Genomic DNA, 15,301 nt, shown 5'->3' on the forward strand with positions numbered 1-15,301 from the left:
TTGTGAATTGTACTTCACTGCATTTCTTCCACAAAACAAACAGCAAACATATTTACGACAAAAATGTGAAAATGAGACAAGGAAAAAAGTGAGGGCGGGAAACGGTGAGATAAATCGTTGAGACGAGGTTATGGCTTCTTCACAAATCCTATGCAATCCAACGACAGAACATTTTTCAGTCCACTTAGTGAATGCAGATATTTTCCCCATTTCTGATATAATTTGCCCCTTTCCTCCCATATCCATACCAGCAAGCCATTCCCGAATGAAACGATTAACTTTCATCCTGTAAGCATAACTTGTTTTTCCGTCACTCTGTGAATCCAATTCAACTGTGGAATTATAGCAGCGATCCAAACGTTTCCAAGAAACAAAGGTTTTGAATTTCTATTATTTATGGTGGATCATGAACCCTAACCCAAAATTAGACCTGAAGACATCTACCAGATTCCTCTCTGCATTGTGACTGTTTAAGATCAAATTGATGTAATCTATAAAGTGTTCAGTAGAATCAATGAAGGATCCTAAATTTTATAATTGAAATATTAATTAAAATAAAACACTAAGATCTTTAGACATTCTTTAAGATTCACACTCACCCGATTCTCATCATTTTCTTTAAAGGAAAGGGTAATATGGATACTTTGTGACTTTTACCATAATTAGACTTACTCAGTGCCTCACACAGTCATTCTTCCAGTTGTACAGCGTGTTGGCTTAGTCCAACATTATTGTTGGCTGTAACAATAATGCTATAATTGCAAAACTGAGACTTGAGTAATGCAAAATTCCAGGTTTTAACATGTCCTGACCTACATGCACATATGTCTTCTATAGTTAGTATTCTTCTTTCAAACTGTCTTTCCACAGAGAAAGGCGGTTTTCTTTTTTTTTCCTTTTTTTAAAGTTTTTGTAAACAATAGCATAGCCTTCACTTGGATCTGAATGCAAGCGCTAGTTCCCTCATTCCATATTTGGACTAAAACACTAAATCCTTCTTAAAATACAATACAGTATTAATTCAAAAAGTTAACATGGCTTTGATCAAGATGCAGGCGAGTCCATTAGTTTTTACTGAGCAATTGTTTAAGACAAGGACTACCACCTTAGTCATCTTGAATATACAACCCCATTTCCAAAAAAGTTGGGATGCTGTGCAAAATGTAAATGAAAACAAAATTCAATGAAGTGCAAATCATTTAAACCCTATATTTAATTGAAAATAGTACAAAGACAACATATCAGATGTTGAAACTGATAAATTGTATTGTTTCTTGAAAACTATTTGCCCATTTATAATTTGATGCCAACAACACGTTCCAAAAAAAGTTGGGACGGGGCAACAAAAGGCTGGCAAAATGGTGTAATGCAAAAAAAAACACCTGGTGGTTTATTGGCAACAGGTCAGTAACATGAATGGGTATAAAAAGCATCCCAGAGAGGCTGAGTCTTTCAGAAGTAAAGATGAGGAGGGGTTCACCACTCTGTGAAAGACTGGGCAGGCAAATAGTGCAACAATTCAAGAATAACGTTTCTCAACGTAAAATAGCAAAGAACTTTTGCTTTTCATCATCTACGGTACATAATAACATTAAAAATCTGAATCTCTGTAGGCAAGGGGCAAGGCCAAAAATCAATATTTGCTGGCCATGATCTTTGGGCCCTCAGGCAACACTGCATTAAAAACAGATATGATTCTCTAGTGGAAATCACTGTATAGGCTCAGGAACACATCTGAAAATGTCTGTGAAAACAGTTAGTCGCTGCATCCACAAATGCAAGTTAAAACTCTAAAACACAAAGAAGAAACCAAATATAAACAGGATCCAGAAATGCTGCCACCTTCTCTGGGCCCAAGCTCATATAAAATGGACTGAGTGGAAAAGTGGCCTGTGGTCTGACAAATCAACATTTGAAATTCTTTTTGGAAATCATGGACACTGTGTCCTCTGGGCTAAAGACCACTCAGCTTCTTATCAGTGCACAGTTCAAAAGCCAGTATTCATGATGGTATAGGGGTGCATTAGTACACATGGCATGGGTGACATGCACATCTGTGAAGGCACCATTAATGCTGAACAATATATACATGTTTTGGCAACATATGCTGCCATCCAGGTTATGTTTTTTTCAGGGAAGGTCTTGTTTATTTCAGCAAGACAATGCCAAACCATATTCTGCATGTATTACAACAGAATGGCTCTGCAGTAAAAGAGTTTGGGTGCTAAATTGGCCTGCCTGCAGTCCAGATCTGTCACCACTGTTAACATTTGGCGCATTATTATAATGAAAATGAGGCCCCAAACTGTTGAGCAGCGGAAATCCTGTATCAAACAAGAACAGGAAAACATTTCACATTTAAAACTACAGCAACTGCACTCCTCAGTTCCCAAACGCTTACAGAGTGTTATTAAAAGAAGAGGTGATGAAACACAGTGGTAAACATGCCCCCGTCCCAACTTTTTTGGAACGTATTGCTGGCATCAAATTCAAAAAGGGCATTAATTTTTCAAAACCGATAAAATTTCTCAGTTTCAACATTTGATATGTTGTCTTTATAGTATTTTCCTTTAAAAATAGGGTTTACATGATTTGCATATCATTGCATTCTATTTTTATTTACATTCTGCACAGCGTCCAAACTTTTTTGGAAATGGGGTTGTATAATTTTCTAACAGCCTCCCAAATAGAGAAGAGCAGGAAACTATCTCTTTCCCTACTGAGATGTTAGAATGATGTGGACGTTGCTCAACCAACAATAAACTTGCATTTGTTTGTTTTGCAGTATATGTGGATGATTTTAAGAAGGTGAGAGACGATCTTTAAAAGACAGAATAATTGTGATCTGAGAGCAGAGAGTAATCTTGAGAAAACTGGTAAATCAATATAAATGGAACACTTACTCTGACATGACTACTACTCCAAACTTATTAAACCTGTGAAGGGCTGATATATACACAGAACGGCCACTTCATTAAGTGCGCCTACAGTTTTTGTCCATTTTATCAGGTCCATTTACTATATAATTGCACTTTGTACTTCTACAATTACAGATTGTCGTCCATCTGTTTCTCTGCATAAATTGTTAGCCCCCTTTTACCCTGTACTTCAATGGTCAGGACCACCACAGGTATCATCTGTGTGGTGGGTCATTCTCAGCACTGCACTGTCACTGAGCTGGTGGTGGTGGCGCGTTAATGTGTGTTGCACTGGTACAAGTGGATCAGACGCAGTGCTCCTGGAGTGTACTTAACAGAGGTGTACTCAATGAAGCGGCCGGTTGGCATATGTACATGTCTATGTTGAACAAAAGACAATTTTAAAATTCTTTTGAGGACTTATATCCTATGTTTTAGTAAAAATTACAAGCTATGACACATGGAAGCAACACAGATGTCAGCCATATAACCGTATCCTCACCGTGCCTTTCACCCTTTTTCACTCCAGTTCTTGCTCTAATCTTAGCAGTGTAATCTTACAAGTAATCCTTGACTGTGAAATTACATTGTGGTCAAGTATATCCCGCTTAAGTCATCCTAAGGCTGCTCCTCTCTGCAAAGATCGTAACGTCCAGTCTGTACAAAATTAACTTGTGCAGTTTCACAAGATCAGTTGTGATGGAGGGGCCATCCAAACTTAGTGAATAGTGCTTTTTTTTATAACAAGTTGGGTAAGTACGCTTTCCTCTAACTCCAATTAATCAAAATAAATCCTCTCCAAATCCCAAATCCCTCTCCCCTCCCAATTCTCGGCGTCACTCAAAATCTGTTGAAACAGCACAAAATTGTCAGCTGGCTTTTTGTTTAGCACTTCGGTGTCTCACATGCTGCTGCTCACCCCACCCCGTTTATTTTACCTCACAGTGGCCTGTTTCCATGCCCGCCCCTCTCACCCTCCACTAACACCCCACATTGTTATGGTCTCGTGGTAACAATAGTGTGGGGGGGAGCAGGGCGGAAGGATATGGCTGAATACCATGGATTAAAGTACAGAAAAGTCTATTGTAACTCTTTCCGTCATTATGTGTGTGTGTGTGTGTGTGTGTGTGTGTGTGTGTGCTTTGTCCAGGCACATTTGGGTAGAGCCAGTGTAAGGGAAAGAGAAGGGGGCTGGGGTTACAGGGGTCAACTGGGGATCTCAACAAACAGCAAGCTGTGTTTGTGACTTCTTGTGAGTGCAGTTATCTAATCTCATGAGCATGCAGTTGAGGACATTTTGAATACTGATTAGTGGGGACTTTTATGGAATTATGTCATTTTGACAGGGGCAGTGGGGGGGCTGGGGGGTAACAAAAGCAACACACATTCTTACGGTAAGGGAAGACCAAAGGGAAGGAAGGGTGAGGAAGAGTGGGGGAGGAGAGAGAGAGAGAGAGATACCAGAGAGCAAGAGAGAGAGAGAGATAACAACGGCCACTACCATGACTGCATGAAGCGAAGGGGCAGTTCATCTTCAAAGAAAACATATAAAATTCTCCATCTTACAACTCGCGGATAAAACCAACTTGCACTGAAAATTAAGCCTCGCCAAAGCCAGCGGATTATCAGACATCTTTTTTTATGATGCTGAACCGCAATCTCCAGCACGAGGCTGTCCTACATTTTTTCCTCACTCTGTTTTCTCCGTTTATTCCTCACGTTTGCAACGCATCGTTGAAATATCTACGTTCGGATGTTTTTTTCGTCTGAAAAACGTGGGAAAGACGTTTTTTGGTGCTAGCACATTTCCCCACAGAGCAGTGGAATGAGGTGGGGAGGCAGGGCGGGGAGAGACGGATGCGTGTGAGGAGAGAGAGAGATAGAGGGAGAGAGAGAGGCGACAGAAGCGCGGACGTTGTGGTGATTTCCTGCTAGAAGATATGAAGATAAAGATGCACATTCGCCTTTAATCTAAACCTCTGCTTCCACTTCTCGACCTCTCAGGACCCCGTCGGATAGAGTGAGCTATGCTGGGTAACAGCGCCGTTCACTACCGTTAGCCTACAGCGGCCAAAGGCACGATGCTAATACAGGCTAGTTCATAACCGCTGCATTGTAAACAAAACAAGCCAGCAAACCCCAGGTGGAAATTACTTGTTCAGGTTTCATATAGCTCAGAGCAGGCTTAAATGAGGATGAGGATGCTCCGTTGGGATTATGCAACGCCCGTGTAGGGAAGAGGTCGAAAGACGTGGAGGAAATGCGCCGTATCTTGAGTCTTGAAGGCCTGGGAACGAGGTGTATTGAGAGAGATCCATGTTGGAGGAGCCTGACTGACATTACATGTGCCTCTTCAACGTGAGAGCTGAGGAGTTCCTAGCTGCTCTGCTGTGTCCAGCCTAATATGCAACAAACTTTACTGGTTAACTGACTTCAACATTTTATTTTTAATCAGGACAATCAAATCTGTAATCTGTCTTTCAGGACATCAATTGACAGTTGAAGCAAGATGGGGAGCGACGGTGAAATCCTGAACCAAGAGTTAGCAAAGTTATCTGATGAGGATTTGCTGTCTTGCTCTAAAGAAGAGCTCATAAACAGGCTACGGAAAGAGGAATCGGACAAGATGTCAGCGCTCATACAACGTGGTCGCCTCATTAAAGAAGTGAACAAACAGCTTCAGGGACATTTGCTTGAAATCAGGGAGCTCAAAGCCATCAACCAGCGGCTTCAAGAGGAGAACCAAGAGCTGCGGGATCTGTGCTGTTTTCTGGATGATGACCGGCTGAAGGTGAAGAAGCTGGCCCGAGAGTGGCAGCTGTTTGGCCACCATGCCGCCAAGGTGATGAGGGAGGACCTGGGCGGCTACCTGAAGAAGCTGGCTGACCTGGAGCGCATGCAGGACGGCTTGGTGAAGGAGAACTTGGATCTGAAGGAACTGTGTCTAGTGCTGGAGGAGGAGTGCGTTAGCAGGAGTGATTCTAGCCCAGGTGGGTCGACGGAGCTAAACCTCCCATGTATGGTGGCCCGGGACCTGGGGGATGGCAGCTCGAGCACGGGAAGCGTGGGTAGTCCAGACCAGCTCCACCTGGTGTGCTCACCAGATGACTGAAGAGCCATAGCACTTTTTCTGCTTCTCAGAGAACAACAGAAAAGGAACTGATGTGGGCAAACCAGAGGAGCAAGGCAGTTTTGTGATTTTTGTTGTCATTAGGCCCACATCTTGACTACTTCAGCTGGACAGATGTGAAAGAATTTGTTCATTCTGACATTGACGGTGGCTATTAGGCACCATTCTTTTCTCTTTTATTTCCTCTTTTCTCTTTAGGGTGTTGTTGATTTTCTCCCGATGTAGATGGACTTTTTAAATGTGAATGAAATTTCTTTACCATTGGTATCAGACATGATAGGAATAGTTTAAAGTGTTGAAGTTATTCTTTATTTTAACTGTTTCACATTGTATTTTTATCCATTATTTAAATGTAAGTATTGAAATCACTGGGATGTTCCCCTCTCCTCTCTAACGGGGTTGTATATAGGTGATAAGAGTGTTCAGAAGGAGGTGGACTTTTGAAAAAAAAAATGGGAAGAACCAATCAAACTGCTGACTCACACCAGGTTTTACTGTGCACTGAACTGTATTTCAAGTGGGCTGATGTTTTAATGATGCACTAGACAGGGCTGTAATGAATCTCGGAAAGATTCATGTTTTTAAACTGCTTAGAGCCATAAAATGATCTGTTTGAGATCATGCACAAACAGCACTGAATCATTTCCAAGGGTGACTCAAGACAAACAACATAAAGTGCTGGTCAAAACGAGGCCTCCGGTTTAAAGTTTATTGGATTGCTCAATAGGGTCTGGCTTCGGGACCCTTCTCCATGACGTGGCTGTATTGTTGGAGGCCTCGCAATGCCTCACTGAAACTGCACATTCAGAAACAGTATACTTTTTCCACGTTATGATGTACTGGTTGGTGTAGTAAGGTTTATTACACTAAACTGTCTTATTGAGTACTGCACTGGATCTCAGCTGAACTTTCCTGCATTGACCCAGCTTTATGATTTAACTGCACACACTTGCTATGCCAGGCTTTTTTGTGTTTGGTGGTTGCTTTGATTGGATTTTACTAGACTACACACTGCATTTACACACTGGCAACTGGTGGACAATACAGAGACGTATGTGAATTTGTAATATTGTCACATCTATTATTACTATGATTATTTTTTTCTTCAATTCATTGTATTTTTGCCTACCACAAGGTCATCATGCATATAAATGTTTTGGTTTAGACCTACTTTTTGATCAGTATATTATAATCAGTATTACTTTGATGACTGGATTTTTTCTGTTTATAGCATCAATCTTTGATTAGTGGCTTTGTTTCTGGCTGTAGTTTTGGGCCATGATCATTGTGAGTGGGAGAGCTTTAAAATACACTTGACTGAGACACCCAATTCTGTGATGGTCTTTTTTGTGCAGTGGGCATTTACATTGCATACATGTCAAAGGTTGTGTTGATCTGTGTATTCACAAGCCAGGTAAAGACTGTTGATTGACATGTACGAAAAGTCTCTGGTCATGTTTGAGGCCTGAAGACATAAGTGTTCCATGTTATATTTTTGGCTTGCTGTTTGCACAGCAGCAAGGTCAGAACAGTAATACTCTAAGTGGAGTGTACAGAGGTCCTTTTATCAACGCATGCACTCACTCGCTCAGCACAAACTCGCTCTTCACTATCTCAATCATATGTTCACCAAGCTTTGAGTAAGAGCCTCTCTTTAGTTTAGAGGGCTAACAGAAGACTGTGTGTCTGAATCAGGGTCACCAGGTTTATTCAATTTGCTTTCTGTGCTAGTAAATATTGCCCTTGTCACACTGGATCTTGTTCTATTCTAGCTCTGTTTCCATTTATTCCTTTTTCATTTCCAGGTTATTTGTATTTTATTTACTCTGTACCCTCTATTTGTTGACATTGCTCAACATGGTCTTATATGCTAGGTTGAAGTAGGGGTGGGTGATATGGCAAAAACATAATACCATGATACATGATGTTTTCATTTATGTTTACAATATTTGTTTTTTTAAACACTAAAGAACTAAGAATACAACCATTTTCTTTAGCATTTTACATACAGTTCTACAGTAAATCCTGTTAATAAGGACTAATTATGCTGTCTTGCAATTAATCAAGCAGTTGTTGTGTTCTGTGAATTTTGTTCTCAGCATATCATCTCTGTCCAAAGAAAAAGCATCTCCAAAATAGTAACTTTACATGAAAAGGCAAAAACATCAGTGTAAGTCAATGTAAAGAGGTGTTATTCCAAGTAATCTTGGAGCATTTCTAAGGGTTTATTCAACATGACATTTTCACACAATGTAAAGAGCAGCTGTTGTGTTCAAATGATGTAGCAAAAATACTTGCTTTTCTTTGGACAGTGATGATATTGTGACATAATTTATCATAACACAATAAAATATTATATTGCTCACCCCTAGGTAGAACACAGCTCTCACAGCAGCCCTCTAACAAACAAAAGTCTTTACTAACTAACATTTAGTAATCCTTACCATGCTGAATTCATTGTGTGTGTACTTTTATTTTATTACTATTTAGTGTATAGTTGAGGATGTGGTCAGAACACTTTCTAATGACTCGCTTTAGGTCTACCTCGAGTATGAGTCAGGGAATTTCTCTTTTCTTTCAGCCAGGACATCCTAAAAGGAAACAGGGTTGACTCCTCCTTTCCCCCTTCCCATCCCCCCAGTGTGCTCCAATGTGGCTTGGTAACAGTACTCTGCTTCTGTTTTCAATCAACAGCAACATTTTTCTTTCTTTTTTCCCTTTTTTATTAGTGCAACCAGAGAAGTCTGCATATCAAATGAAATACACTCAGCAGTTACAAACAGTATCACACAGAGTATTGTTTTAAGGCACAAAATGAAATGACTGATTGATTGAAATGAACAAACTTTAGAGTTTTTTCAACCAGTACCCCCCAAAAAAACAAACAACTTAAACCATTGTTTATTATTACTCCCTTAAATGTCGTACAGCGTGCAACACTTTTCTTCGGTTTTCAAAGATGTCAAAAATATAGTTTGCTCTCAAAAATAAATACAAATCTGTTAAAATTCTATGGTCCATCCCTAGTAGTGCATCAAATATATTGTAATAATGCTCACATTATAGATTTCAGCATATTAACTACAACTAGATAGTCAACAGGATAAAGTTTTATAGAAAAGGAACACACATAGCTAGCATCTAATAAAAATATTTAAGTGCATGTTTGTCTAAGTCTCTGTTCATAATCTGTAAATAGAACATTGTAACCAGTGTAACTGTTATTGAAATGCATGTTTCTGGCCCTCAATGTTTATTTGTAGGCATAATGTAGAAGGCACAGAACATGCTGTAACCTCCATCAAGATGTAGCTTAATACACTGTACTCTATAAAAATATCACTAATATATTCATAGCTTTGGATTGCATAAAGAAAGGTATAAAATGCATAAATAACAGTAATAATGTGCATCCAAACACAGTGATAGGCCTACATGAGTCAGAAAGTCCTAGATACATGGTTATAATGCAACGTTATATATCTGTCCAACCATCCATATTTCTATATGTCTAGTTGTCATGCAAACATTTATCAATAATGCACATCTCTATGAGAAAGAAAATTATACTATTAAATAATTTTCATAGTATAGAACCATAGTTTGTAGTTACACCTTTAGTAATATAGATATTAAAACTATATACAATAATATATAAACTATTAAGTATATGTAAGTGTATATTCTGTAAACTTTATTTCTCTATTATTATTTCTTTCTATAATTCTGCATTGTTCATCTCATATTACATAAGAATAACCATCAGTAATGCCAGTTGAAGACAGAATGAAGGCACTGTGCATCCATAGCTACAAGTGTTCTCTACAGTAAACTTACAATGTACCTGTGTTCTTCTGACCTAGTATTAAAGACACCTGTGAAAGTTCAAAGCACTTGTTTCCCATTGAGAGAAGTGTAAATTAAAGGGTCAGGATGGTTGGTGAGTTAAGAGATTGATCTGACTGGTCTCCACTGCTGCTGCTGCGGCGATGGGCGATACCACATGGCTCTGGGTTTCGGGCGGGATGGGACGTACCATGCTGAGATGTGGCGGCTGAAGAATGGCTGATTGTTTGAGACAATGCACTGGCGCTTGCTTCAAGCGAGGGAGTGGGATAGGTGAAGACCAGGCTGGCTGTGAACGGGGTCAGAGACGGGGTAGAGATGAGGATGGGAGTGTGGAGAGATTCTGACTCTGGATTGACGGTACTGGCAGCACAGGTTGAAGGTGGAGGTGGAATGGTTATTTTAGGCTTGGGTTTCTCCTGCTTGGCGTGGCCCTTGTGTTCCCCAGAGGGTCCGGGTAGCTCAGAATCCGCAGGTTCAAGTTTGATTCCACCCAGTGAAGGAAAACCAGAGCTTGTGTCGGAGTCTGAATCAGAGTCTTGGACTTTGCAGATGGGTCGGTGAGCCTCAAGAACCAGTTCCAGCTTCTCTTTCTCCTTCTGCAGATCAGCAATCTCCTTCTGCAGACGAGACTTTTCGTCTTCTAACTGGTCTGTCTCCTGTGAAAGAAGTTTTGTGGTGAATTTTGGTCTGCATCAGTTAAGAAGCACATAAAGCTGTTAAAGCTGTCATGATGAGTGCATGTGTAAAAAAAATCAGCTTACGCTTTGAAGCGTGTCTGTCAGTTCGCGGCGGCGATTCCGACACTTGGCTGCAGCAAGTTTGTTTCGTTCCCTTCTAATCCTTCGCCGTTCGAGTTCCTCTGGGGACAACTAGAGATAGAAAATAAAAGTATTGTGAGAAAATAAATTTTACTGTTCAAAAGTTTGTTTTCAACAGTATAAAACCAACCACTTGAAGACACAGATTTGTCCTAATATGATGATACTACTCTACAACTTCATTGGTTCCAAATAATGTGTAGGAAGCTGTGAAAAATTCAGAAACTCGAGGTGTCTGATTCCCAGACAGGGCTTGAGCCTAGACCTGGACTCCATTTTCCTTTCAACAGAGAGTCTCCATTGAGAATTCTGTGTAGTCCAGAACTAGGCTTAATCCCTGTCTAGGAAACCAACCATTTTGTGTCCAGAATGATAAACAGAGCTGAATATGATTCCAAAAAGCTCTATAACACTGAGATTAAGTTCAATTAAAACAACATAAAGAATGCCTCATTTTTGAAAAGTGGTGATCAAATCTTGAGGCATAATTTACCTGGAAATTTCTTAAAAATGACTGTTCATAGATAATAATAGTATACTATCATTTAATAACTTCTTGTTGTTCCCAAAAAACTTGAAATATTGAATAATTCATCTTATAAGATGAATACATTCTGGTGTCAAGCTTACAGTACTTCAATCTATATTGAAAGCTATAATTGAATAAAATAACAGCAATTATGAATGACAACTGGTTCCAAATTTTACAGTATATTATATGCAGTATGCAGTATAAAAGTAACCCCTTTACAGCTTTCTATCATTATATAAAGTCATACAGGGAACTAACCTTGACGAAAAGTATGAAACGTGCAGTACTGTTATCACTGAGATGATGTGCTGATCATAGCAATACTGCCATCTAGGGGTCATTTCCATCTTTAGAGGATATGACCCCTACTTGCCACTACTTTGCATCAGCATCCTTGTAGCCTAACATCTCTCATTTCAGCATCTGCTCATGTATAATTTATTCACATGCTCTCTTTCCTTCTGATTGTATACAACATGTATAGTATCCCGCCTATTATTTTTGATGAATCATCTTCAGACCCCTCAGTGACTCAGGTGTGAGTCATATGATTTGCCCCAATGAGTCACATGATTTCCTGTCTCATTATTTCACTTGTCTCACACCATCATATTCGAGATCGAGGCTTTGGGGCAATGAATCAAATTGCCATGAATTAAAATTGAAATGGAATCTGTTATAGACATTATCAGATTTCTCTGGGAAAGATATTGCTGTCGTCTGCTGATGATTAGGAAGTGTAAACAGTCTGTACTCTGATATAAACAAATTATGTAGCCCACGCAGTTGATAAAAACAGCTGAACAATTGGAGCTGAAAAAAAACACAGACAGCTCACTTTCCCACAGAAGGCCATTTGGATACGCTGTTCCTTTTCCACACCTGGTGAGCCTCAGTGGTGAGCTTGTAGAGCCATGTCGCATGCACACCCATCAGACTCACTACAGGATATTACACATCGCCTGATTCTACATCCGTCAGGCTTTTTTTTTCAGAATTTACAGGGGGAGGAGCATGACGAGATCATGGTCATTCAGGAACAGAGCGCGCCATGTGAGTCAAGTCTTTTCAAAGACTTCTTGGAGCGTTAAGAGATGAGTACATCATTCAGCCACAGCTTTAATGGCTAACTATTATTTATACAGAGATTAGGAGATACTTACATGTTCATCGTTTCTTCGTCTCGTAGAGGTTCCAGGGCCTGGTATGGATCTGATGACCCCTGGTCTAAGTAGGTGTGGCTGGGTTGGGTGGGGGTTCATGGATCCCATTCTTGGTGGCAGGTGGTAAGGGTGACGAATTGGCCTGGATGGGCCTGGTGTAGGTAGAAGTGAAGGCTGGACCAACCACTGCAGGTCTTGGTTTGAAGTAATAGCATTGAGACTGGGCACAAACTGACTGGATCCTGCCACTGAATATTTCTGCTGGGGTGGGCGGTGGGTGAATTGACAAAAGTAAGTGTTGTTATTAATAAAGCCATAAAAGACCATCATGGATATTTTATAAGGAAAATACACAGAGGAATCAAATTAAAAACCTGTCAATTTAACACATCCCTCATGGAAAAGGTACATAGTTACAGAAATTATGCCTTTAAGAATCTTACAGTAAATTTGGACATTTACTATAGTTTATAACACTGTACTAAATAGGTATTACAGTATTACTGTAAGACAGCACTGAAGGAAGAAGTATAGAAATTCTACTGTTTCTTATTGTATTTCTACAGCTTTTTACTGGTAATGACTCATCAGTCTTCATCACAAGCATACTGACACTGAGCTTCGATTACTAGACTACTACATTATTACTACTACGCTGTTACTACTACATTATTACTACTTTCTCCAATCGAAACTATTTCTCTAATTGAAACAACTTAAGTTTAGCTTTAAGTTACTGTCCCCGAAGAGTCATTCAAAGAAGCAAGTTCGTTAGCTGACTCACCTCTTGGAGCTGAGTGGTGTTGGTGCTGGTGGTGAGAGTAACGTTAGCAGAGCTGGATCCAGAACTGCTACCGGAGAAGTTCTGGTCGGTCCCTCTACCAAGACCGCGGTAGTTTGGATACATGTATGCCGTTTACTGTTCAATAATCCAACGAAAGAGAACTTGAAGAAGAACCCGTGTTGCTCCTCGGAGCGCTCTCACTTGTAGTAACGTTACCACGACGATTCAAAAGTTAAATATCCACCTTGTTGCGGGAAAACGGTCGAATCCATCCGAGACTGGCGGGGGGTAGTGCGGAAATGATCGCAGTGTTCAGACTGTTGACGGCGTTTGAATAGAAACAAACGATATTCTGGTATAATCTGTACTGGTTTCCTGGTGCCTCGACCAAACCAGTATGTCAGAATGTTCCAGCATTTATAGTCATTGGACTGGTTATTGTGTTGTTTACGCCCCTCCCAGTTTACGGGAAGTGGTGTTGTCGGCTAGCTGGATGACGATGGGTCACGTGTGAGGTGACGTATATGACCATATTTAGAGTTTTTCCGGGAATCCCGTTTTAGTTTTTTTTCTAGAGCTGTTTAATGAGGGTTTACCTCTGAAAGCGATCTAATATAAACTTATTTCTATAGTCTGTCTGTGTTCCGCCTTTTCCCAGTAGAACAACAGTATATTAGGTTTAATCACTGAGCCGTTTCAGTGAGCGCCGGTTTGTCCGTGTACAGCTGTGCTAGAAGAGCGAAATCAAGAATAAATCCGTGCAGATTTGCATGTAGTGAGGCGGGAAGTGGAGGAACCACAGCGGGGAAACAGAAAGTGGCACACAGGCCGTGATTCAGCGAAATGGCGCGAAAATGATTAATTATCCTCCACTTTCCCACATTCTTTGTTAATCATCGAGCTGATTAAAACCACCTGTGACAGTTCAGGGATTTTGATGAAGTACAAACCGCAATAAACATATTTGAAAAATCGAGTTTTTTTTTTAAATGATGCCGTTTCAAGCTTTGTTTATTGTGTGGTGTGATTTCTTTGTGTACTGTGTGACTGTGCTGAGGAGAGAGATATGATTATCAACAGCTGCGTGTTTCTGCCATTCATTTGCAGAACGGCTTCCCGTTAACTGTGAGTCATCAGTGGGGTCCTAGATAAACGTGGTGGCCTTTGACTAAAATGAGAGGACAATGTATTCTTTCTAGCTTTCTTAAAAAAAACCCTAAACATGAAATAGATACTAAATTTGGTAATTATTGTGTATCAACAACATCACGTGCTTTTTTATTGGGGTCAACAATTACATATACTTCCATTCTGGATATGAACAGAAATACTTTTTTCTGCCGTAGTTTTAGAATAAACACGATACAAAACAAAACGAAACACACACATACACACACGCCAGCAGGCTGATTTAACTACATTCAAACTACTAGGTCAGTTCCAGTGTTGTCAATTAGGTAAAACGAGAGATCCACCGTGACAAAGACTGGTTGCCATGTTGTAATAAATCACTCGACATTGTCATGAAGGGTGTAGGTCAGTTTTATCAGAGAGAGTATTCTCAGCATCTCCTTATACCAACCGTCCAGTGCACGGATGGCCCTAGAAATACAGAATTTCAACATTTTTTTTTATTTTCGTGTATGTTGTACTGCTTTGTACTGCAGTTTTGGGGGTTCACTGAAGACGGTGTTTGCACTGCTTTTTTGCATCATTTCTCTTTATAAAGCCGTTTTCAGCCTTTTTGTTAGTGAGCGGGCTTTTCCAAAGAAAAGCTGAGACTATTTTTATTGATTATCTACACTGTTGTAGTTTAATCAGGTTTTTCCGGCGCAGCCAGTTTGCTCTGGTCTTTACTCTGGATTTTTTTTCTATAAACATATGTCAGTTTTCCTCTGTTTTGCTTGTCAGCGTAAAGTGAGTGTGAGAAATTAGGTGACAGGTGAATGTGACGTAATTCGTGTGAAATGCCTGCCTGAGACCAGACCGAGGCAGATGCGTCCGTGAAAAAAAGGAAAAGAAAAGCAGGGCAGTGACACGCCCTCCAGCAGCCTGAGATGCCGGTACACGCCTCGACTTATCTCAGGTGCTTGGCATGTGGTTTCCA

At 40.2% G+C, this 15,301-nt stretch overlaps 2 protein-coding genes across 3 annotated transcripts; one reads left to right on the top strand and one right to left on the bottom strand.

The window, feature by feature from the left end:
* The first annotated feature begins 4,192 nt into the window (after positions 1 to 4,192).
* ccdc85b (coiled-coil domain containing 85B) lies at positions 4,193 to 7,378 on the top strand. Its single transcript, XM_036568697.1, has 2 exons — positions 4,193 to 5,276; positions 5,403 to 7,378. Exon 2 carries the CDS (start codon positions 5,428 to 5,430, stop codon positions 6,028 to 6,030), a length of 603 nt encoding a protein of 200 aa, XP_036424590.1. The 5' UTR covers positions 4,193 to 5,276; positions 5,403 to 5,427; the 3' UTR covers positions 6,031 to 7,378.
* Positions 7,379 to 8,733: 1,355 nt separating this feature from the next.
* Positions 8,734 to 13,536, bottom strand: fosl1a (FOS like 1, AP-1 transcription factor subunit a). 2 transcript variants are annotated; one of them, XM_036568698.1, is made up of 4 exons: positions 13,195 to 13,536; positions 12,411 to 12,671; positions 10,659 to 10,766; positions 8,734 to 10,553 (listed from the first exon to the last, which is right to left on the bottom strand). In XM_036568698.1, exons 1-4 carry the CDS (start codon positions 13,315 to 13,317, stop codon positions 9,969 to 9,971), a joined length of 1,077 nt encoding a protein of 358 aa, XP_036424591.1. In that variant the 5' UTR covers positions 13,318 to 13,536; the 3' UTR covers positions 8,734 to 9,968. The 2 variants fall into 2 exon arrangements, with proteins under 2 accessions (XP_036424591.1, XP_036424592.1); XM_036568699.1 differs by having other exon boundaries at positions 12,411 to 12,668; positions 13,195 to 13,535.
* Positions 13,537 to 15,301: the final 1,765 nt, after the last annotated feature.

The sequence above is a fragment of the Colossoma macropomum genome, unplaced genomic scaffold (assembly GCF_904425465.1).
Source record: "Colossoma macropomum unplaced genomic scaffold, Colossoma_macropomum, whole genome shotgun sequence".
Lineage (NCBI taxonomy): Eukaryota > Metazoa > Chordata > Actinopteri > Characiformes > Serrasalmidae > Colossoma > Colossoma macropomum.